This window comes from Saccharomyces cerevisiae, chromosome VI (assembly GCF_000146045.2).
Source record: "Saccharomyces cerevisiae S288C chromosome VI, complete sequence".
Taxonomy (NCBI): domain Eukaryota; kingdom Fungi; phylum Ascomycota; class Saccharomycetes; order Saccharomycetales; family Saccharomycetaceae; genus Saccharomyces; species Saccharomyces cerevisiae.
In genome coordinates, this window is record NC_001138.5 from 248,274 (window position 1) to 270,161 (window position 21,888).

General features: G+C 37.9%; 8 protein-coding genes across 8 annotated transcripts, besides 3 other annotated features; 4 read left to right on the top strand and 4 right to left on the bottom strand.

Annotated features, from left to right (window-relative positions):
• Positions 1-249: 249 nt before the first annotated feature.
• Positions 250-621, top strand: KGD4 (alpha-ketoglutarate dehydrogenase subunit KGD4; the record flags this gene model as incomplete). The annotated part of the gene is made up of 1 exon (NM_001180014.3): positions 250-621. One exon carries the CDS (start codon positions 250-252, stop codon positions 619-621), a length of 372 nt encoding a protein of 123 aa, NP_116707.3.
• Positions 622-792: 171 nt separating this feature from the next.
• Positions 793-1,593, bottom strand: PRE4 (proteasome core particle subunit beta 7; the record flags this gene model as incomplete). Its single annotated transcript, NM_001180015.1, has 1 exon — positions 793-1,593. One exon carries the CDS (start codon positions 1,591-1,593, stop codon positions 793-795), a length of 801 nt encoding a protein of 266 aa, NP_116708.1.
• A 296-nt stretch (positions 1,594-1,889) lies between these two features.
• Positions 1,890-3,530, bottom strand: RET2 (coatomer subunit delta; the record flags this gene model as incomplete). The annotated part of the gene is made up of 1 exon (NM_001180016.3): positions 1,890-3,530. One exon carries the CDS (start codon positions 3,528-3,530, stop codon positions 1,890-1,892), a length of 1,641 nt encoding a protein of 546 aa, NP_116709.3.
• A 701-nt stretch (positions 3,531-4,231) lies between these two features.
• Positions 4,232-5,056, top strand: RPN12 (proteasome regulatory particle lid subunit RPN12; the record flags this gene model as incomplete). Its single annotated transcript, NM_001180017.1, has 1 exon — positions 4,232-5,056. One exon carries the CDS (start codon positions 4,232-4,234, stop codon positions 5,054-5,056), a length of 825 nt encoding a protein of 274 aa, NP_116710.1.
• A 262-nt stretch (positions 5,057-5,318) lies between these two features.
• On the bottom strand, positions 5,319-6,776 carry HXK1 (hexokinase 1; the record flags this gene model as incomplete). The annotated part of the gene is made up of 1 exon (NM_001180018.3): positions 5,319-6,776. The coding sequence occupies one exon, from the start codon at positions 6,774-6,776 to the stop codon at positions 5,319-5,321; it is 1,458 nt and encodes a 485-aa protein (NP_116711.3).
• A 1,227-nt stretch (positions 6,777-8,003) lies between these two features.
• Positions 8,004-8,158: an origin of replication (ARS609; Autonomously replicating sequence on Chromosome VI; activated very late in S phase in ~37% of cell cycles; this origin is specifically fired in the absence of RAD53 in the presence of hydroxyurea).
• Positions 8,159-10,581: 2,423 nt separating this feature from the next.
• Positions 10,582-11,160, bottom strand: YFR054C (uncharacterized protein; the record flags this gene model as incomplete). The annotated part of the gene is made up of 1 exon (NM_001348833.1): positions 10,582-11,160. One exon carries the CDS (start codon positions 11,158-11,160, stop codon positions 10,582-10,584), a length of 579 nt encoding a protein of 192 aa, NP_001335774.1.
• Positions 11,161-15,930: 4,770 nt separating this feature from the next.
• Positions 15,931-16,953, top strand: IRC7 (cysteine-S-conjugate beta-lyase IRC7; the record flags this gene model as incomplete). The annotated part of the gene is made up of 1 exon (NM_001180021.1): positions 15,931-16,953. The coding sequence occupies one exon, from the start codon at positions 15,931-15,933 to the stop codon at positions 16,951-16,953; it is 1,023 nt and encodes a 340-aa protein (NP_116714.1).
• A 3,834-nt stretch (positions 16,954-20,787) lies between these two features.
• On the top strand, positions 20,788-21,243 carry YFR057W (uncharacterized protein; the record flags this gene model as incomplete). Its single annotated transcript, NM_001180022.3, has 1 exon — positions 20,788-21,243. One exon carries the CDS (start codon positions 20,788-20,790, stop codon positions 21,241-21,243), a length of 456 nt encoding a protein of 151 aa, NP_116715.3.
• Positions 21,144-21,762: an origin of replication (ARS610; Autonomously Replicating Sequence).
• Positions 21,458-21,888: a telomere (TEL06R; Telomeric region on the right arm of Chromosome VI; composed of an X element core sequence and a short terminal stretch of telomeric repeats).

Consider the following 21,888-nt stretch of genomic DNA (forward strand, 5'->3'; position numbering starts at 1 on the left):
AAGATTGCATTAAAAGTACAATAATATGACTAAGGGACTCGAATATGTAAATTCATCTTTCGCATCAACAAAGGAGAAAAAGACGATAGTGAAGACTAATATTTTAGCCAGATTGCAGTGTTTCAGTGATCTTAAAAGTCTTTTTCATTTCTAGCCGCATTGAATTCTTTAAAGCAAACCATTAAGGAGTACTTCCCCAGGTTTTTAACCGATAATAAGAGTAAGATAAAAGTACAAGAAGACAGGGAAATGATTGCTACACCTATAAGATTAGCAAAGAGTGCATATGAGCCGATGATAAAATTCGTCGGTACAAGGCATCCCTTAGTGAAGCATGCAACTGAGGTCGTTGTTCATCCTTGCGCTACCAACGGAATGTTACCTGGCAGCAAAGAGTGTATTCCAGTGAGTAAATTCATGGAAAATTATAAACCATTCCGTGTAGTGCCAATAAAGCATAGCGCTAATGCTGGTCTCAGCTCGTCAAAGACCTCTGTATTCGTTAACAGGCCATTGCAAAAAGATGAGCTTGCTTCCATTTTCGAGCTACCTGCTAGGTTTCGGTACAAACCTATTAACGAGCATGAATTGGAGAGCATAAATAGCGGTGGTGCATGGTGAAGGATAGATGCAGTAATATTATGATTTTTTTTTGTTATTTTATAGTTTCTTTACACATATCATTATATCTATGTAAAAACGTAGTTACTTAGGAAGAGAGAAGAGTGATGATATTATGAATTGAAAAATAAAAATAAAATGAGTATTTAATGAAGGTGGGATAAAACTCTTCTAAATTTTTTGAGTACCGTAGCCTTTAATATCCTTGGCGAAGTCCCATTTCATGTTTTCAACTTGCAAGTTTTTCTTGAAAGTTAAACCTGTGTTCTTATCAATTATGGCCAGTGAGAAGTTTCTAGAAGAACGGGCATCTCTATAATAAAGAACTCTCATTGCATTTACGATCGCCTCTTCAGCAACCTGTACAGTGGTCTTTGGAATATCAGATTCTCGATCTACAACTTTCCTTAACAGTGGGTTTGCCATGTGTGCCCCAAAACCTGTGGCCAAGGTGGGAGACGAATACGTAACACCTAGAAGATTTACGTATCTTAGGAATTGATCACCATTAGACTGTACACCAGCAACAATGATGGCATTCCAAAGTGGATTCATCTTTGATCTTCGCTGGTACATGACGGTAGCTAGATATTCAAAAATATAGCTGGGTTCGAGCGCTTCTTCAGCATCCGCTAGAGGATTGTCATACGCATTTTCAGTGACTAGATCTTTCAATAATCTCTCAATGTGTTGCATATCAGAAATATCACCTGAAATGCCCACAACGGTGTTATCACCCACGGGAATAAGCCTCTCCACGCCATTGAATCTTAGAAGAGAGCCATATGAACCTAAATTATCTGCTGCAATGATAACCCCATTATCATATTTCATTGATATGACGGAAGTACCTGTTACTATTGGTTGCTGTGTATTAACCATGGGAGAGGCGCCTGCGTTCGCAATTTGTGTATTGTAAGCACCATAAGTAGAGTCTGCGGGCCTGCCCCAACTGAAAGGATCGTGATTCATTCGTGTGGGTTTTTATGTTGTTTTCGGCGGAAGATGAAGGATTCCTGCTGCTTATCCCCTTTCTTAACTTAGCTGTACTTTACTATGTGGGTACGTATTTAAGGTGGCAAATTCTAAACCAAGAAGCTGGAACATCTTTAATAAAAAGGATTGACGGGTAACCCTAAAAGGAAAAATAATAAAGAATAAGAGTAAGTTAAACTATATATATAGAAGGACGAAAGAAAAGATACCTCGATTTTTATTTATTTAGTTTGTGTATATAACTTAAGTATTTTATATGTGAATGTAACGTACTATTGGACAAGATATTCATCTGATTTCAAAGAGGTGATGACGTCGTAAGGGAGCTCTTGATCGTGGTCATTGGCCATGACAACAGATTGTATGGCCATACCGGTGAAACTCTTAGCTAATTTATCCCTCGTGGACTCTTGGAAGGAAACGGTCATTGGGTACAATGCATCTTCATATGGAGCTTCGATAGTGAATGCTAGCGCACCTGCATCGTTGGCAGCAATTTTGCTAATCTTAATGGAGGTTCCCATTTCTTGGTCCATGTTGACAACTTCAGCGTCAGAGCATGTAGAAGACTCTGTATTTATGTCTACTGGCTCCTGAGGGAAAACTGGAATGGTGAAGATCACATCAGCGAGTTCTGTTTCCAGGACGCTCTCATACTCAATAATGACATCAAAGCCCTGTTGTGATTCGGAGGGGGAAACCCATGTAGTTAGAGTTAATGGAATTAATGAGTCATCTTCTGCGGGAGCGACTTTACGCCATCTTAGAACACCCAGGCTTTGGTCGTTGGCTGGGAAAGCCTTAGATTTATCACGCAGGGAGATAAGTTTAGTGGATAGGAACGATTGTTTATCTATGTTTGGATGGGTCTTAAACTGGAAGGATTTATCGCGAACGTCAATAGAATCAGCTAGTTTTAGGTTCGAGTGAGATAAGTCATGGTCATTAATTCTTAGTTCTAAAACACCTTTCAATTCAGAAGAGTGAATGGTACCATCTCTGGAGAATTCTGCATTGATTACCTCCTTGATAGAGATCAAAATACCATTGTTCTCTGGGACATCCTCCTCCGGAGGAGGTGGAGTGCCAGAAGAGGCTGAAGAAATTGCACTTGGCCGTGGTGCGGCACCCGCTCTTCTTCCGGCACCACCACCCAATTTCATACCGCCAGTAGCAGAATGTCCCGCACGCTGAGACGTAGCCATTGGGGAGGCCACTGGGGCCACCTCAGCAGCAGCGGCATGGGAACTTTGTAGATAAGACTGTTGTGCTGCAGGAGAAGCATGGGAGTAGTAACTGTTGATGGCGTTTGTAACGTTAGGATCTTTACTTCCCATGAACCTATTGGCGCCGTCGTAATCGCCATTTGAAGACATAAACCCGTGTTTCCTTTCATGTTCTTTTCTAGCAATTTCCTTAGCACGGCGCTTCCTCTCCTCAGTAGCTTCGATCTCTTTATTACGCTCAATAATTTCCTGGATTCTTTCTTCGTGCGACTCCATAGACAAGTATGTTTGCACTTGAGTAAAGGACAAGTTCTCTTTGTACCCGCCCATTGACACGATTTCGTCGAACGAGGACAAGATCTCAAAGGCATTGTGAAAAATCTCTTGGTCTTGGAAACTAGACAAGTAGGAGTTGATCGTCTGTGAAAACAGATTTAATGTGGCCAAATCCTTGATAATATTGGACTGGCGGTTTGTGATAAGAATAATGTAGTAGTTATCAAAGGGCCTATACACGTAGCGGACGTGCTTGTCCTCGACAAATGTGTGGTCTGACGAGATCTCGGAGACTAGGTTCTGGAAATTGGACAGCAACTCTAGGACTCGATCCTTGGACAGATCTTTGAATTGCCTGGACAAGAGAGGTTTCCCCTGACGCGTAGTGATAGAAGCAGCCAAAACCACCATTGTGTATTTCTTTTGATGGAGCTATAGGTATTCTAATATGATCTATATTCGACGCTGAGGCTAATTGCCCTTGTTCTTGAGGTGTCAACAACCAGATTTTCTAATTTTTCGCTGGCTGTTGCTGGAAAAATGTAAACGCGCAGGGCGGGTAATAATAAAAGTTGAACTATGAAGAACAATAGAAACGCCAAGGTTTACTGACAGAGACATGTTTTAATTCAAGTGATGAGGCGGAAACGTGCAAGATCCTAAATGAAGGATAAAAAGAGTTCTTAAAAAGGGAAGTAAGGAATAACAGAGTAGAAAAACCGAAAAGACAACTTAACAAATCGGCAACACTTTTATGGGGCCCCGCTCGCCTGTGTGCAAGTAGTATTCGACCTGGAACACGCATTTACCACGAGAAGACAGCAATAGTCCGTACAACATTAATTAGTTTCGACAATTGCTCGCCTTTATAAGCCATGCTAGTGCCCAATCAAACACTTTACTTGCCCTGAAGTTCCTTTTTTCGCTAGCCTGTAACTTAAATAAGCCATCTAACCTTTTTTTTCTAAAAATTTTCTTTATTACCCTGTCGGCTTATTTTCTATTCTACACATTATTTGCCACCCATTGAAATTGTAGCTTGTATTAATAGGGAAAAGCCGGAAGTATAACCGGTGGAAAGTACTATTGAAGTGAGATAAGAAGCCATCGTAATGCCCTCGTTAGCCGAATTGACCAAGTCGTTAAGCATAGCCTTTGAAAACGGCGATTATGCCGCGTGTGAGAAGCTCTTGCCCCCTATCAAGATCGAACTTATCAAGAATAACCTTTTAATACCTGACTTATCCATTCAAAATGACATCTATTTGAATGATTTGATGATTACTAAAAGGATCCTGGAAGTAGGTGCCCTTGCTAGCATCCAAACTTTCAATTTTGACAGCTTCGAGAATTACTTCAACCAATTGAAGCCTTACTACTTTAGCAACAATCATAAATTATCTGAATCTGACAAGAAATCGAAGCTGATAAGTCTGTATTTGTTGAACTTATTGTCTCAGAATAACACAACCAAGTTTCACTCGGAATTGCAGTATCTAGATAAACATATCAAGAACTTGGAAGACGATTCACTTTTGTCTTACCCTATCAAACTAGACAGATGGCTCATGGAAGGGTCGTACCAGAAAGCATGGGATCTTCTGCAATCTGGGTCGCAGAATATATCAGAATTCGACTCTTTTACCGATATCCTAAAATCAGCTATAAGAGACGAAATTGCTAAAAATACCGAGCTATCCTACGACTTTCTCCCTCTCTCCAACATAAAGGCTTTGCTCTTTTTCAACAACGAAAAAGAAACTGAAAAATTTGCACTAGAGAGAAACTGGCCTATTGTCAACTCGAAAGTTTACTTCAATAACCAATCAAAGGAGAAAGCTGATTACGAAGATGAAATGATGCATGAAGAAGACCAAAAGACAAACATTATCGAAAAAGCAATGGATTATGCCATAAGTATTGAAAATATTGTGTAATATTTGTATATATAATATGTGCACAAAATTACTACAAAATAAACAACTTTTTCTCTCCCGGAGAACAAAGTAAGTGGAAAAAATTATACTAATAACAATCTAAAAATGTTTATTAGCTAGGATTATACACATAAATATATATATATGTGTGTGTCTATATTTACATATACTAGACCGCAAAAAAAACATAAGGGCATCACTCATAAGAATAATAATATTAAGGGAGGGAAAAACACATTTATATTTCATTACATTTTTTTCATTAAGCGCCAATGATACCAAGAGACTTACCTTCGGCAATTCTTTTTTCGGACAATGCAGCAATAACAGCAGCACCTGCACCTGAACCATCCTCAGCTGGAACAATCGTAATTGGATCTTTGCTTGCGTCACCAGTCCATCCATAGATATCTCTCAAACCCTTAGCGGCGGCTTCCTTGAAACCTGGGTATTTGTTATAGACAGAACCGTCAGCGGCAATGTGACCAGTCTTGTAACCTCTCTTTTGGCAAATAGCGGCAATACCACAAACAGCTAATCTAGCAGCTCTGGTACCGATCAATTCACAAAGTCTTCTAATCAACTTACGTTCTGGCAGAGTGGTCTTGACACCAAAGTCCTTTTGGAAGATGTCATCAGTATCTTCCAAGTTTTCAAATGGATCATCCTCGATTCTTGCTGGGTAGGAGGTATCCATGATGTATGGTTGTTTCAACTTGCTTAGATCTTGATCCTTCAACATCAAGCCCTTCTCGTTTAATTCAAGTAACACTAGACGCAACAATTCACCCAAGTAGTAACCGGAGGTCATCTTTTCAAAAGCTTGTTGACCAGGTCTTGGAGATTGTTCGTCGACAGCAACATCGTACTTGGTTCTTGGCAAGACCAAATGTTCATTATCGAAGGAACCATATTCACAATTGATAGCCATTGGAGAGTTACTTGGAATATCGTCTGCTAATTTGCCCTCCAACTTTTCGATATCGGAAACAACATCATAGAAAGCACCGTTGACACCAGTACCGAAAATCACACCCATCTTAGTCTCTGGGTCAGTGTAGTATGAGGCAATTAAAGTACCAACAGTATCATTAATCAATGCTACAATTTCAATAGGCAACTCTCTCTTGGAAATTTCGTTTTGTAGCAATGGGACGACATCGTGGCCTTCGACATTTGGAATATCGAAACCCTTGGTCCATCTTTGCAAAATACCTTCGTTAATCTTGTTTTGGGAAGCTGGGTACGAGAAGGTGAAACCTAATGGTAAGGTGTCCTTGGTGTTTAGCAATTCTTGCTCGACCATAAAGTCCTTCAAAGAGTCGGCAATAAAGGACCATAACTCCTCTTGGTGCTTAGTGGTTCTCATGTCATGTGGTAGTTTATACTTGGATTGAGTGGTGTCAAAGGTATGGTTACCGCTCAACTTGACCAACACGACTCTTAAGTTAGTACCACCCAAATCAATGGCCAAATAGTTACCAGATTCTTTACCTGTTGGGAATTCCATGACCCAACCGGGAATCATTGGAATGTTACCTCCCTTCTTTGTCAAACCTTTATTCAATTCGTCGATAAAGTGCTTAACAACCTTTCTCAAGGTCTCGCTGTCAACTGTAAACATATCTTCCAACTGATGAATTTCATCCATCAATTCCTTGGGCACATCAGCCATGGAACCCTTTCTAGCCTGTGGTTTCTTTGGACCTAAATGAACCATCTTATTTTTTCAGTATTCTAATTGAGTTGTTTGGGTGAGTTTGATTAAAAGAAAAGAATTCTAATTGAGTATTGCAAGCCACAATTGTTTCTTATTGCTCTTCTGCTATATATTGCGCTAAGAGAAAGAGAAGAATACAAGATGAAGGAACGGTAGAATATTCCCAAGGAAGTGAAACCGATTGCTTATATACGAAATATTCCTCTTTAAAGAAAAGGAGGAAACAGAAGCAGTTGAGAACAATCTTTGTTGCGTTCACTTGTTACTATTCCTCTCAACGGTCCTAAGGTACCAAAATCCGGGGGGAGAAAGAAACTTTTTCTTTTCATCAACCCCTTAAAAAAAAATGCATAGTTCTTAGGTCTTCCATTTTTTCTTTTGTTGGTTTTTGCAACCAGAGTATTTTTCCTGGTTGCTCCAGTAAGGTATTTCGCTATCTTCCAACAAACGGGGCACACGTGCGGGAGTTTCAAAGGGGCAGAATAGTGGGGTTCAGGGGCATAAGAAGCTCACACAATGCGGAAAAACAAAAGGGGACTGCCATTCTTCCTGAAACCCACGCGTCACTGCTATACTGAGATCTGGCCAGGGGCAACCAGTATACTTAGTGGATAAACGACAGGAACACGTACTCCTTAAAAGCGTCTAAATCTTCATTTTTCCGGTTTATTTCCAACCGGGAAATAAATTATTCCTAATAAAATTTCCGGGGTTTGCAGGATGCGGGGTAAAAGTAAAAAAATGAAAAAGATGTAAAAAGAAAAGTTCGAGGTAAGACCAGGTGCAAGGAGAATACTGGGCGCCAATGCTTTTACTGCAGCGAAGAAAAATTCTAACCGTCTGTTTCGGTTGCTAATTTTTGTCTTACTTTCGATGGTTAGGCTTCGTGGGGTAAAAGTCGAGCTTGTTTTCTGAAGCGGAAATTACAGCAGTTTGCTAGGTGAGTTTTAACTTTCCTAGTTGCATCCCATGGTCTAGATAATCACCCCACCCCACGCCATTCTTTTTTTGCAACACGGGCTTTGTTCCTGAAACAACTGGCATGGAAGATATTCCGGGGTTGTTTAACAATAAACGTGTAGAGTACAGGTAGAATATAGGCGAAGCCGCGGTGAGCACGGAATCGCGCATGGAAGAAAACACACCAGGTAAGCCTTTGGAACGCCATGTGTAAGGTGCAATGCACATGAGTGATTGTTAAAAACAGAAAAGTAAAAATTCCGATCTTGTCTGGAGGATCAATCGTCCTCTCAGTGCGTTTTCTTGGCGAGACAATTCAATTCGCTTTATGCTCTTTTTTTTTGTGAATTTAGCCAATTCCGGAAAAAACATAAAAAAATGGTTATGCATTCTTTATTTTGAAGAATGAACTAGATATACAGTAATATACTAAATTGTCAGCTCTCGGCATAATTCAATGGCCGGAAAGTAGTACTATTAAAAAGAAGTGCGCTCAAAGAATAACTCCGGGAATAGGTGATGTAGCTTTTGGTGCTGGAAGCGAACCGCTTTCATGTGTTTTGGTCCCGGCTGTAGTGTTCTGCGGAGTTGCACTGGTGCTGTTGGTAGAGATTACGATTTTGGTAAATCCTGGTGTGACGGCTACATCAGTACCTCTAGTTAGACCAAACACTAATTCAATGCCAAAACTTAGACGCCCGATGATATTCCTTGTATATATATTATTATCCGCTATGGGCACAGAAGTATGTTTAACAGTAGCAGAAGCGACTTATGTATGGATGTCCAACAACGAAGATGCCACAAACGTCTTCGTAGTTTTATCCACGGCGCCAGGTCTGGAGAATGGACACCAGGGTACTAAAATCATTAATTGCTCTTCCACCATCCTAACGTTGTTGACATTTAGTGTAGATACTTGGTGAAATATGTGCTTGTGAAAGCGATTGTCCATTCTTTATATATAGTCATGAAAGTAGTTAAAGTGAAGAATATATTAGAAGCTTTGGGTTCAAAAGAGGACGGTGAAGTGGCTCGCTTTGTTAATATATTGATTTATCCGAAACCCGGGAAGCACTCTAGAACTATGCCTTAGCATTTTAGTGGTCGAACTAGCCAGTTTTTCGATTGTTGGATGTGTTGTAATGACGGTATTATTTTTGCTCAATGAGTTAAAAGGCGAAAGCGTCAAATTGTAGGTCAGAATATGACTGACAGAATCAAACTGTCTGACAATTGCACAGGAGGATTGGCCGGAGTAAAATCGTTTAAGGTAGTATAAGCAGGTTGAGCAGACAATTGGCTAGAGCTAGCCATTGAGCCTAAAGAATTGCGAACAAGTCGGATAAGACAAAGGGAACTAATGTACAAGATCTTGTATCCTGAGAAGAGGAAATAAGTACTCAAGAATGGGCCAGAAATAATGTTAGAGTTTATAGGGGTGACAGCCCTTGAGCTAATAAATACTACAATAACAGTGTCCGTTTGAATGCTGGTCGGTGAATCAATCAAAGATTTGGTTGCAATGATATGTGCAATTTTGCTGATGGAGCTTGCTAAAGTTGTGATATTAGTCGAGATCCAATTAGAACGGATTAGGCGGGAATCGCTTGAGGGATCGCCAAAAATACTTGTGATTTGTGTAAGTTGGTTGTAATGCAAACCTGCTATCTTTACTTTCGAACAAAATAGATGAATCAGCGGCTAAGTATTCTGTGGCTAATGTGCTAGATACATGTTGAGTACTGCTATTTGTGCGCAACCGTTCTAACAATGCTGAGAGATGATGAATTGAATATATCAGAAGTTTTACTAGCTACAGTAGTTGAGGTACCAATAGTGGGGGTATGCGAAAATTTACTAAAAGCACTGACTGGAGTTGTGGTACTAGTGAATACCTGGTCCAAATAGGTTATGAAGGAATCATTTGAGAATTGGCTAGAAGCAACTAAAACGCCCGTGGATTGAGGTTCAGATTTGCTACTGTCGCTTTCGAAGAAGCTAGATGAACCACGGGTAAAGTATTCTGCATCTAATGTGTTCAATAAATATTGAGTGACGTTATCGTAATGTTACAGTACTAACACCGCTAGAAAATGCTGGTGTGAATGTGAATGACGATAGACGGACTGATGCACTTTTCCATTGTACGATAACATTACTTACAAGATTGGGAGAAGCATGATTGAAAATTTGACTGGAAGAACCACTTATATTAGGAGTGGCGGTATTAGTAGAAAATTGACTAAACGCATCCGAAAATTAAATAGAATTTAAAGTTTCCTTGGGTGCACTGTTTTGGGCTGCAGTGCTAAAATCCAGAAGTGTTGGAGTCAGGTTACTTGTTTGCATACAGACATTACTGAAGTTTTCAGAAGGCCTTTGAATCGAGAACGAGATAAGGAAGTGTCCTCTAAATGCAATTTTAGAGCTCAAAGTGAGGATAGTGGCACTGAAACTTGATTTAGTTAATGGCCTTTAGATTTGCTGCTGTCTGAAAAGCTCATCATCGAGAAGCTCACAAAATGGAGTTCTAGTTGCCCTTTCACTATACAATCGATGTAAAGATGGCTTATAAGTATTTGAATTGTAAGTTTTGTGCTAGCTGAGGAATCAAAAAATGTATTTAGTGCTTCCTTACTGGTCAATTGTGTATTATTTCCAGATGAAACAGAAAATATGTATTTTATGGATTGACTAATCAAGTCACTTGCTGATTGTGTAATAGTGGTGGTTAAAGAAAGTACAGTAAGTTTGCTTGAAATACAGGCAGGATTCCTGGAATACTGCCTACTACTGCTTATTGAATAGAGTGTAATCTCGCCAAACCCAGTAATAGCATCGTTTAAGAAATGGTGCTTACTTGTAGGTAAAACTTCTGAAGGATACTGAGTAAATGTAAAATTATATGAGTTAAGGCAGAATGACTGTAAACTTTTGTGACGAATCTGGAAGATGCATTCGTCGATTGGCCTTCATTAAGTGAAGATTGGTAACCTATTGCATCCAAACCAGAAGTAATACAACCAGAATGTGGAGATGAGGAGCCAACAGGTGTGTATCCAGAAGGTTCAGCCACAGGTTGGTCATCAATACCACTGGGGGAGCATGCAATATAATCAGATGGTTGCGAGGAATAGCTAGTAGAGCTAAAACTGAACACATTAGTTAAGATTAGACTAGCCATGCTCAAAGAAACAATTAGAGAGGCACCTACATGTTCGTTATCCATTTTTGAGGAAAAAATAGAAGTGATAATAATAATTTTGCTCGAACTACTCGTAAAGCTACTTGAAAAACGGCTCGAGATTACGGAAGAGTCGGTAGTAAACCGACTCTCAGTGTCACGGAATGGAAGCGCCTTGAAACTACTAATATCAGGTATGCATTGAGGGGCAAGGCAACCTGAATATGCAAAGAGCATAGTCTTAACTTTCGTAGTACGTAATACTTCGGCATTAATTTGGCCTACCGCTTTGCCACAGTTGAGTGGTCACTGGAGTATTAGCCATGAAAAAATGATCCCTTGTATATCCAGGCCCAAAGTCTAAAATGTACTTCCTGCCAATGGTTGTCACAGCTAATATTCCATTTTGAATTGACTTGATTTTTAGATTATTATCATGGAACCAAGTTGATGTCTTGCAATTTCTGATTTTTAACGATGTACTGGAGGTTGACGACTAGGCAAATCTGCGAAACATCCTAGTACAATGGCATTTGGTTCTGATGACAAAACAATAGTTTGTTCCTCCACTGAAATGTTATTCAAATCTTCGATATAAAAAATGCGGTAATTTCAGACCCAAAGACATCCATTACCCATCATGCTAAATTGTGGGATAAGATATATATGGTTAATTGATCTGATTCAGCTGCAATAATATCGGTATTTATTATGGTACCTTCCATGCTCTTTGCCGAACTGCAGATAACCTGCGTCTGCAAATTGCAGGAATTACTGAAAATGAAATTGCTAAACTTTGGGAGCTACTAGAAGAAAAATGAGTACCTCTCCTACTTATATTTCCCATTTTCTTGAAGGTTTCTCCTTCCCATATAAGAATTCCAAACGGTGTTCCTTTACAAACCCATAAGGGTATTAAAATGATTCTCAAAATTTCCTACTGCACTATTGTTTTTTCTTTCTAATAGATGAATCATCCGTACACACACAGAGACCACCGTTTACTTTCATATCAGAATAGAAGTTGTGAAAGCTACCTACGAGACTTAAATAAACATCTTTTTCGATGGTGAGCTTTTCATGGTAATTCGTCGAGACAGTAACTGTTTTGCTCTTTTCTATGATGTCTAAAGCCAAAACAATGTCCATCAAGACTAGCGTAATAAAAATCAACCTGCTCATTGACAATTGGATTATTTTTGGCTGTTCAAGATTAAAACAGACTCAGTAGGCAAAAACTTCAATCAATAGTACCGGGAAGATGACATTCCGGTCTAAGTGGTATTATACACTTATAGTAAAGTCACGTCAACCTTTGTTACTTTTCTTAATTGATTATATACGCACTCTTCTCAATATTTGATTTCTTCATCGAAAAGATCTACACGAAGTTTTTATCATGTGTTAGCGTGATGGAAAAGATCTGTGCACGTTTAATTAGAATTGCAAAAGCTTCAATGGGTTTGATTGAGATTTTTATTTTCAATTCACTCATCTTGATGTTCACCACCAAGCCTACATCGAAACTTTGAAATACAGGAAAGTTGCAGGAGGCTTTATTGGTTGAATTGAAAAAGAAAGGAAGAAAAACGTAATGGTAAAATAAAACTCGACTATGGCGCAACCGATAGAGAGTTTAGTGGCATTAGAAATTTTAAAAGAAGCTTTAAACTACAAAGTGTTCTTCTGAATCTGAATAAGGTCACTTACATAGAAACCTACTTACCTCAAAAGCGTAATTCCGAAAGGCAAAAGAAAAACTTTTGTAGAATCTTCAGCTGCTAGAAGTTCAAATAGAAGACAAATTACGGACTTGTTGCAGTATATGCCAAGCTACAGAAGAAATTATATTTCTTAATACGTACAGAAGGTATGAAACGTTAGTTTACTCACAGAAGATACCCTGGCTTTTCTTTTATTAATACATGGAGTTGCAAAAAACAAGGGAAAGGAAAATCAATCAAATTAGAATTAAGGTTTTTTTTGGACAGTGCAGCGTCAATGCGCACGTAATGGCTTCGAAGAAAAAAAGAAGGCAAATACAATGAAGCTGAGATCTTGTTTTATCATGAGGGGAAATAAATTGGAAGCATTGAAGTTGTTGGAATGAAACTCTAAAATATCATCTGTTTAGTAGTATCGTGTTACTAGTACATTATCACATACAGTGTAAGAAAATGACATTAGGTATGAGAAACAGTCATCAAATCTAATGGAAGCGAAATTCAAGGGTTGGTGATGTAATAGGATAATGAAACATATAAAACGGAAGTAAAAATAATCGTAATATTACAAGGAGACCAAACAAACAGTCGAGAGAAGCGTATGCACAATCATGCAAGAAAAATTTTCTGGAAGAATTTATTTAATCTTAAATTACAAATCTTAGTAGTAATGGTCACTTCTGATAGTTTCGAAAAAGGAAAGAGGAGATGACTATTGAGTCAAATTTTTTTGACGGAAACTTAGCGACCGAAAAATATATATGATAATAAGAAAACGAATGGCATACAATGATTAGTTTCAAATATTTCACGCGCAAAGAAAGAATTCTACTACCGGAGTGTGCCCTTCTTGTACTTTATTATCAGACTGTGTCTCTCTAATTGCGTGTTGTCCGCGGAATAATGCTCTAATTTAAAAAATCGACATATTCTGACTTGTATGGCGCTTTGCATTGGTGTTTATATGTTAATAACCCCTAATCATACTCTATATGAATACTTTCAAATTTACCAACACAATAAAATCTTCATATTCTCATGCATGTTTTGCCCTGTATCACTAAATAATACATACTTTACCGAAGCTGGTTGTATTTCGTGTATATCATAGCCAATGATGCCGTTATAATGTCCGAAATATTATCGCTTAATGAAGGGAAGCAGCTAACAAATATGACAAATACAGCAATTTCTTACACCGGTAACTAATGATTATACAAACAAGACTTGATTTTTTTTATGGCCTGTAAGAATATATCATAACGTGAGTTCTAGATATTTAAAGTTCTTTATGCATATTCTAGTCTACGTATATAGGAGTTCCAAAAAAAAAAAAAATTAAATGCACGTTATTCTTGACGCTAGTGTAAGTTTTTATGTACTTTACCTGCTAGCTTCGTATTTCTGTCTTGGGATATTCTTGTCCCTATTATGAGAATGTACAATATGCAAAATAAAGGTAAAAGATTTGAAAAAGAGAAAATACCCAAATATCAACAAAACTACCTCTATAGGACCTGTCTCATGGTCTTGACAACTTTATGCGAAATAAGAACACGATCGTTATATCACTTAACGCTTGAGATATATACAGAATGTAGTACATGTCGGCCCTTCTACGGATTTATTACCATGTGTATACTAGAATTGATACCGGCAACCCATAGTGACTTTTAACAGGGCAATTGGATTTGCATAAAAGTATATACAGTAATAATAATATTTCCTGATGAGAAAGGTGGAAAGTATCGAGTTATGTGTACCTTCAATACCAATCTCTACCTCTCGTTAATAGTGCCACAATGCTATGGATTCTAAGCAATTTAAACCGCATAGCTATTAGTGTAGACTTCCCACTGTATTTGAATGACACGTTGCCTTCATTCCTTGTTGCGCTGAACTTTCACGTCAGATATATATACATAAGTGCAATAGAGGCCTAGGCTAATCTGCAAATTTCTCATAGATGTACACCGCCTGTGCCGTACGGCATCGCTATCTTCTGAAAGGAAACTGTAGTAAATTTACCAAAATATCTCCGAATAAAAAGAAGAGGAACATCTTTTAATGAATTATAGAGTACAAAAGAATCATTTAAAAGAGAGGGCGAGTGAAAACATGAAAAGAAACGTTACTAACTTAATTGACCTTAAAGTAGCCTCACCAGTTAAGTGCATTATTGATCATTCCATGAATAACCATTTTTAAAGACTAAGATGCTGAGTTGTGTTATATAGAGAGAAAAAAACGTACTTTCAGTTTCCATATGAGGTGGAGCGCAGGTCATAGGTATGCCGGCTCATTGTTTTCTATTTTAAAAAGTAAAAAATATGCTGCTAAAGGAACACGTGAGAAATTACATTCTCCCTAGGTCTGCGATAACGCGGTAATATTACACTGCCGCCGCCTTCCATGCCTTTGGAAAGCAGACAATGATGCTAGGCGGCGCCCAGCAGTATAAACTTTTCTTGCTTATAACCAGAACCTCTATCACAAAATTAGAAACTGCGATACTATGGGTCAGATCGACACATAGGGAGCACTATTAGGCGCAAGGCGTATACATAGGCATTGCGTGTTCAAAAATTGTCGTATGAGAAAAGTTCCAAACTTTCCACCATTACTCACCAACAACTTACACCAGCCCGGATTTAAGATTTAGCTTCCGAGAATATTGTGACTCAGCCACTGGTCTCTTGAATGTTGCGTGTAGCTTGATTAAGATTATGGCATAACCGTTTTTTTTACTTGGCAAGAGTGAACGTCCTTTTACTCCAAAAGGCTCCTGATGAAACTGGAGAGTCTCTTTGTTCTGAAATTTTTAAAGTTTAGCACACCATATTCACGCTCGAGGTGAACCCAAGTTTTCCTGAAAAATGTGCCATGAACCTGAAAAAAAGAATTATTCTCGAAAATAAAAAAGGCAATCAAGATCGGAAAGATAAGCATTTTTTTTCAATCCGTATCTAACATTCATAAAGTGATAAAAAAATTGATAACGATTTTATTGTCGCCTCTTGTTTTGAGTATATTTTTTTAACGTTCTTTTTCGGCATTCAAATTCCGTATAATCAACTCAATTGTAAGGCGCCGTAGCATCCAAATAATGTTGAAAGTGCCAATTTGCTCATCAGTGCTAAATATTCCTTGATAAAAATATAGAAGACAAGGACATATAAAAAGAAAGACTGCTCTAGTGTTGGGACACCACAATGAAAAAATACTTAACGTGTTTCGAAACTGTGAATATAAAATTCCAGCAAAAACCAAAATATTCACTACAATGATTGATCGTACCGAGTTATCGAAGTTTGGTATTACTACGCAACTGTCTGTTATTGGACGTAATCCAGATGAACAAAGTGGCTTTGTTAATCCACCTTTGTATAAGGGGTCAACCATCATTCTTAAAAAACTTAGTGATTTAGAACAAAGGAAAGGAAGATTTTACGGGACAGCAGGTTCTCCAACTATTGACAATTTAGAAAATGCCTGGACGCATTTAACCGGCGGTGCTGGGACAGTGCTATCAGCTTCTGGGCTTGGTTCTATCTCTTTGGCGCTATTGGCCCTTTCGAAAGCTGGTGATCATATCTTGATGACTGATAGTGTCTACGTGCCAACACGTATGCTATGTGATGGTTTATTGGCCAAGTTCGGTGTTGAAACGGATTATTATGACCCATCAATAGGGAAGGATATAGAAAAACTAGTTAAGCCAAATACAACCGTCATTTTCCTCGAAAGCCCGGGTTCTGGGACCATGGAAGTACAGGATATTCCAGCTTTGGTCTCTGTTGCCAAAAAGCATGGGATAAAGACAATTCTAGACAACACATGGGCAACGCCACTCTTTTTTGATGCTCATGCGCATGGTATCGATATTTCGGTAGAAGCTGGGACAAAATATTTGGGTGGTCATTCAGATCTTCTTATTGGTCTGGCCTCCGCAAATGAAGAATGTTGGCCGCTATTACGGTCAACTTATGATGCAATGGCAATGTTACCAGGTGCCGAGGACTGTCAATTAGCATTGCGAGGAATGCGTACATTGCACTTAAGATTGAAAGAGGTAGAAAGAAAAGCCCTGGATTTGGCTGCTTGGCTCGGAAATCGAGATGAGGTTGAAAAAGTGCTTCACCCCGCCTTTGAAGATTGTCCCGGACATGAATACTGGGTTCGTGACTACAAAGGTTCTTCAGGCTTATTTTCCATTGTCCTTAAAAATGGGTTCACAAGAGCTGGTCTGGAGAAAATGGTAGAAGGGATGAAAGTTTTGCAATTGGGATTTTCATGGGGTGGCTAGAAAAGCTTCAACATGGCCTTACAAAGGTTTTGCACTAAGAATACAAGTGGGTCTCGAAGAATTTGAAGATTTAAAAAGGGATTTTGAGTTAGGCTTTGAACGTCTCGCAGAAGAAATTTCTTTGAATCCTTTACAAATCTGATTTTTTTTCCTTTTTTTTTTGGATTTCCAAGCAATGTTGTTTGAGAAATGAATGAAATTTTTGACTATAGCTTGTCTTAGGCAGGCTGGAGTAGACAACCATCTAGTAGCCAATGTTTGCCCAGTTAATATATGGTTCAATTTTCTAGCTGTATCATATTATGGATGATGAAGCAGATAATCTTTCTTTTTTCTGTATGTCTGATTGTAATAAAGAGGCTTACCATATTGTGAATGCATTTCAATGACACTGCATAATGAAGTCATTGTATTTAGAAAAGTAATAATTTTGTATTGTATAAAGATAGAAAAAACGTATATCGTACTTATTCAGCGGAAATGATTCTGCTTTATCTACTTGCGTTCCTGAATATAATATTTGTGAACCAGGCTTGAGCTTGACACTACAGATTTTTTAGTTCGATTTCATTCAGTAGAGAAAGGCATATCAATATGACATGTGATCTCACTCCGCGGCTAAATGCTAGCAATAAAAAGAATACCGTAATAGAGATGCAGCAAAATAACCACTGGTGTTTAAGAAATAATATGATTACGTCAGTAACCGAAGAGCCCGTACGCACTCTGCTACCATAGACTATGTATATTGTTACCTATTGTAAATAGCTATGGTTACTCTAAGTACGTATGGTGCTATGCATCTCGGTGAACGGATGCAATTATGAAAGTGTAGGTCAGAACATCATCGGTGGTTTTGTCGTGTAAAAAAGGTTATAAGGAAAATTATACTCACATGATTTTATTCATCATCGTCTGTGTATCGCTTCAATTAACATTTTGAAAAAGAGATTACTTTATATGACGTTATGTATATCTTTCAACTTAAATAACCTTAGCTGGCAAAATAAAGAATAAGATAAGGGCCAAGAAGAACGCTAATACTCGTTTTTTTTCAACTACAAAACAACTAGTTGGATAATTTTGAAACAACAAAGTAGAAGTTGTACATATATTTTTGCGCATATGGCTCTGAAATATCGTATTTTTCAAAAGCCCGATACAAAGCCGTCAGCAATACCCATAGTTAAAGATTCCTTGATAACCTATAGCTTCCGTAGACAACAACACAAATTTACCACCTACTTTTAACTCACCCATGTTTTTCAGTTTATCAATGAATCTAATAAACGTGGCTTACGTAACAGCTCCGCATGGACTTGAATTTACTCCTAGCGAGCCTAGTGTTTTAATTGCTTGCATACAATCTTCATCGGAAACTAAACAGGAAATAGATGGCCCCTTTCTGTAGTAGAAGAAATGCTGTTGCTGAAATCCTCGGACAGTTCAACTCATCCATGATTGTTCTAGAGGTTCCTAGATCAGATGAAGCCTTTTGTAACACCAATGACTTATTGACAGTGTAAGCGGTATCTGGTTCAACCGAGAAGACTTTCGTATTCGATTTATGCGACCTGTAATATGTTATCACTCCTTGAGCAAAAGAATCAGCCCCACAAGGGACAAATATTACCGCAGGATCGAATGGTATTTCGCTACACAAGGTAGTGTAACCATAAGAAATCCAGTTAGGAATTTCATCATAACCTATGAATGAAAAATCTTGAATAAGTTGATTTTTTTGTCGGATCGCTACTACAAAACTCTAAAGAACTTTTTATTGCATAATCATAGTTACCTTTAATTTTGATAACTTCTGCTCCCTTTTCTGATCTGATGTTCTCACGCTCTGTTCTAGAACATTCCATGGAGTAAATATTGTAGACTTTAAGCCTAGGATTTTTGCCATGTATGCAACTGCTCTACCATCATTACCATCTGTAACAGCCGCTAGCATCAAAGACGGGTGTTGGAATTTGACAATTTGCTTCAATGTATCCAAGGAAGTTTTAGGTAATGGCAGGCTAAATCTTCCAATCAAACAGCAAAATACACCTCAAGACGCCCCAAGAATTTTGAATGAAGGCGAGCTGAATCCCGAACTTTGTTCTTTAATGTACAATTTAATACCAAAATGATTATCCAACTTGATTAGCTTCGATGACTCATACAGATCCATACCAATATCAACTTCACGGATAACTTTTTCAACTCTTTTAAATTCTTCAACATCATTTTTCGATCAAACTGCGTCAGGTTTTACATATAGATCAAGCGTTGTCGGTTTATACTACGATGTCATTTACGATCTGCTGCCAACAGAAGAAACATTACGCAGTACCTTGGAAAAATCTAGGCAATTTATAGACATGAATCTCCTATCGTTCTTAAAACAATGTATTTCCTGTCGTTGTCTCGATTCTCTTTTTTGCTATTCTGAAGGACAGGTCCATTTATCATCCAGAATTCTAATCCCGAATTTAAGATATCGTAACAGTAACAACATCATATCCAAGCACCGAAGATTCATTGCTCTATATTCCTTGTCTTCGAATAAGGAAGATACCGCGAAGAGACTCTTTAGGAGTCGGGCTTGACTCCCTGCCAAAGCAGCTATTCCTGTATAACACGCGATATTTTATCTCCTTGTCGTCATGTGAAAGTCAAACAGCGCACGTTTGTTTGATGAAGCAGCAACTCTCCTCTTACTGCTTTTGCAGAATTTTGTGAGAAGCTCTCTTCTCTTGGAACTAACCTAGCCATATGGCTTTCTGCCCTCTTTCCGTCAACATTACAAGATAAAGATATCGGTATAATTTAAAGATTCGACCTTTACGCCCTACATGGCTAAAATTACAATGCCAAAATTATCATGAATTCACTTTGTTGACCCGGAATTACAATACAATGCTTCTAAAAAGAGATTTCTTTTAAATTTGTCAAGGGAAGTCATTTATCTCCACACAAACGCACACCGAAATATATATATATATTTAAATTTCCTCATTCTTTGTTGACAGGTTGATTTGTAACTAGAAATCAAATAATCGGGATGCGCAATACCCTGTAGTAGTCGATTCAAAAACTGATTAAAAAATCACTGACATTTAGCATAAGCGACTGAAAAAATGTACTGATTTCTTCTCGAGTCATATATACTATTACATGAGTTCGAGTATGGTGTTGTTTTCTTTAGAATGTCTTATCAAGACCGACAATTCATACAGGTCGAGATATGTAAAGTCTACATGCCGAGCTAGGATGAGAAAAAAAGTATACAAATTGCAGGCAAATAAACACACCAAAAGATACTAAAAAAATCTTTTAAAGTTTTGGTTAGTTATTGGGGATCATCATGCATTTAACGACAACAGAGAAAAGAAAAACAAAAAAAAACAATACAATGTAAAAAGCAGTACTATGTAGGAATAAATCCTGCCTCAATTGCAGAAAAAAAAAGGTATGCGTAATCTAAATAAGATACTATGTATTGATATTTCATATCACTAACTTCTCTCAGATCAAATATGATTTAAAGGAGCGATTTCTGGACTGTACAAAAAAAAGAAATAGACTACTTACATCCTATGAAGGTCAGAGAATAAAACGCTTTTCCGTTAAAAAGATCCACCATATGGAAGAAAAATACGAGAGTTAAAATGCTATTTAAAAGTGCTAAAGGAATCCCCAGAGACCTCAGCTGAGATAAGTAATATCGTTGATGAATTACAAGGGAACAATGAGCAGAGGGAAAATGGACAGATCCTTTCGCATTCCTACTTGTTTGATGAGTTCAAATGTGAAATAGTAGCAACAAAAGGTCATAAATCTTCAATGATATTTGGACCTACTAGTGTCTATAGTAAGTGCTCGGCCAAGTCAAGCGGTATCATTAAAGACACCGCCAAGCTTCCAATATCACGAGTAAGGATCAAAGTTATGTTAGAGATAACTGTGAGTTTTTTATTTTTTGATCGATTTCCAAGATCATTCCTCAATCATAATCTATATGATTCAATATGTCCTTTCTTTGCGTGGCAATATACCTCATATTATCTTTCTATTTACAGGCAGTCCTTTCTATTTCATTTCTTACAAAAGGATTTTAGCAACGACTTCGTCTCAGAAGAGTTAATATATGCACTAGTTGCACTAGGCGCAAAAAATTCCTTTGACAATAGCCTTTCAAAGCATACATATGAATATTACAACCACTCAAAGAGAAATTTACTGGAAGATTCGACAAATAAAAATTCAGCTTTTTCAAGTGCAAGCGTAACAAAGCCATAATGCCTCCTATATTTAGCCTTTTTTGATATAACTGTCGGAGAGTTAACAAGCGGCTGGACTACTTTCTGGAATAGCGTTCGGAATGTGTTTTACTTAAGGATTCGAACGTGATCCTAACGAGTGGATGCACAGTTCAGAGTTATCTAACAATATTCGTGAAGGATATGTCAAAATTGGATACGCTTATGTTTATGATATATCATTTATATTAATATATAGTATGCTCACATTTTCTTATTGCTGAATAGTTCTTTTTTACGTTTAGCTGAGTTTAACGGTGATTATTAGGTGGATTTTATATTAGTCTACATAAAAATAAGTGGTGGATATCTACATAAAATTGTCATAACGCGTAAACTAAAAATTATTTTTATGATCATTGAGGATCTATAATCAACTATAGACATTAATGTATGGATAATCATGAGGATTATAGGTAAATGGCAAGGGTAAAAACCAGTGAGGCCATTTCCGTGTGTAGTGATCCGAACTCAGTTACTATTGATGGAAATGAGGACTGGGTCATGGGGCGCAATGGAGTGAAGTAATATATACTTTAGCATACGTGTGCGTACGCCATATCAATATGCTAGTGAGGTGGTGTGGGTGTGGTGTGTGGGTGTGGTGTGTGGGTGTGGTGTGTGG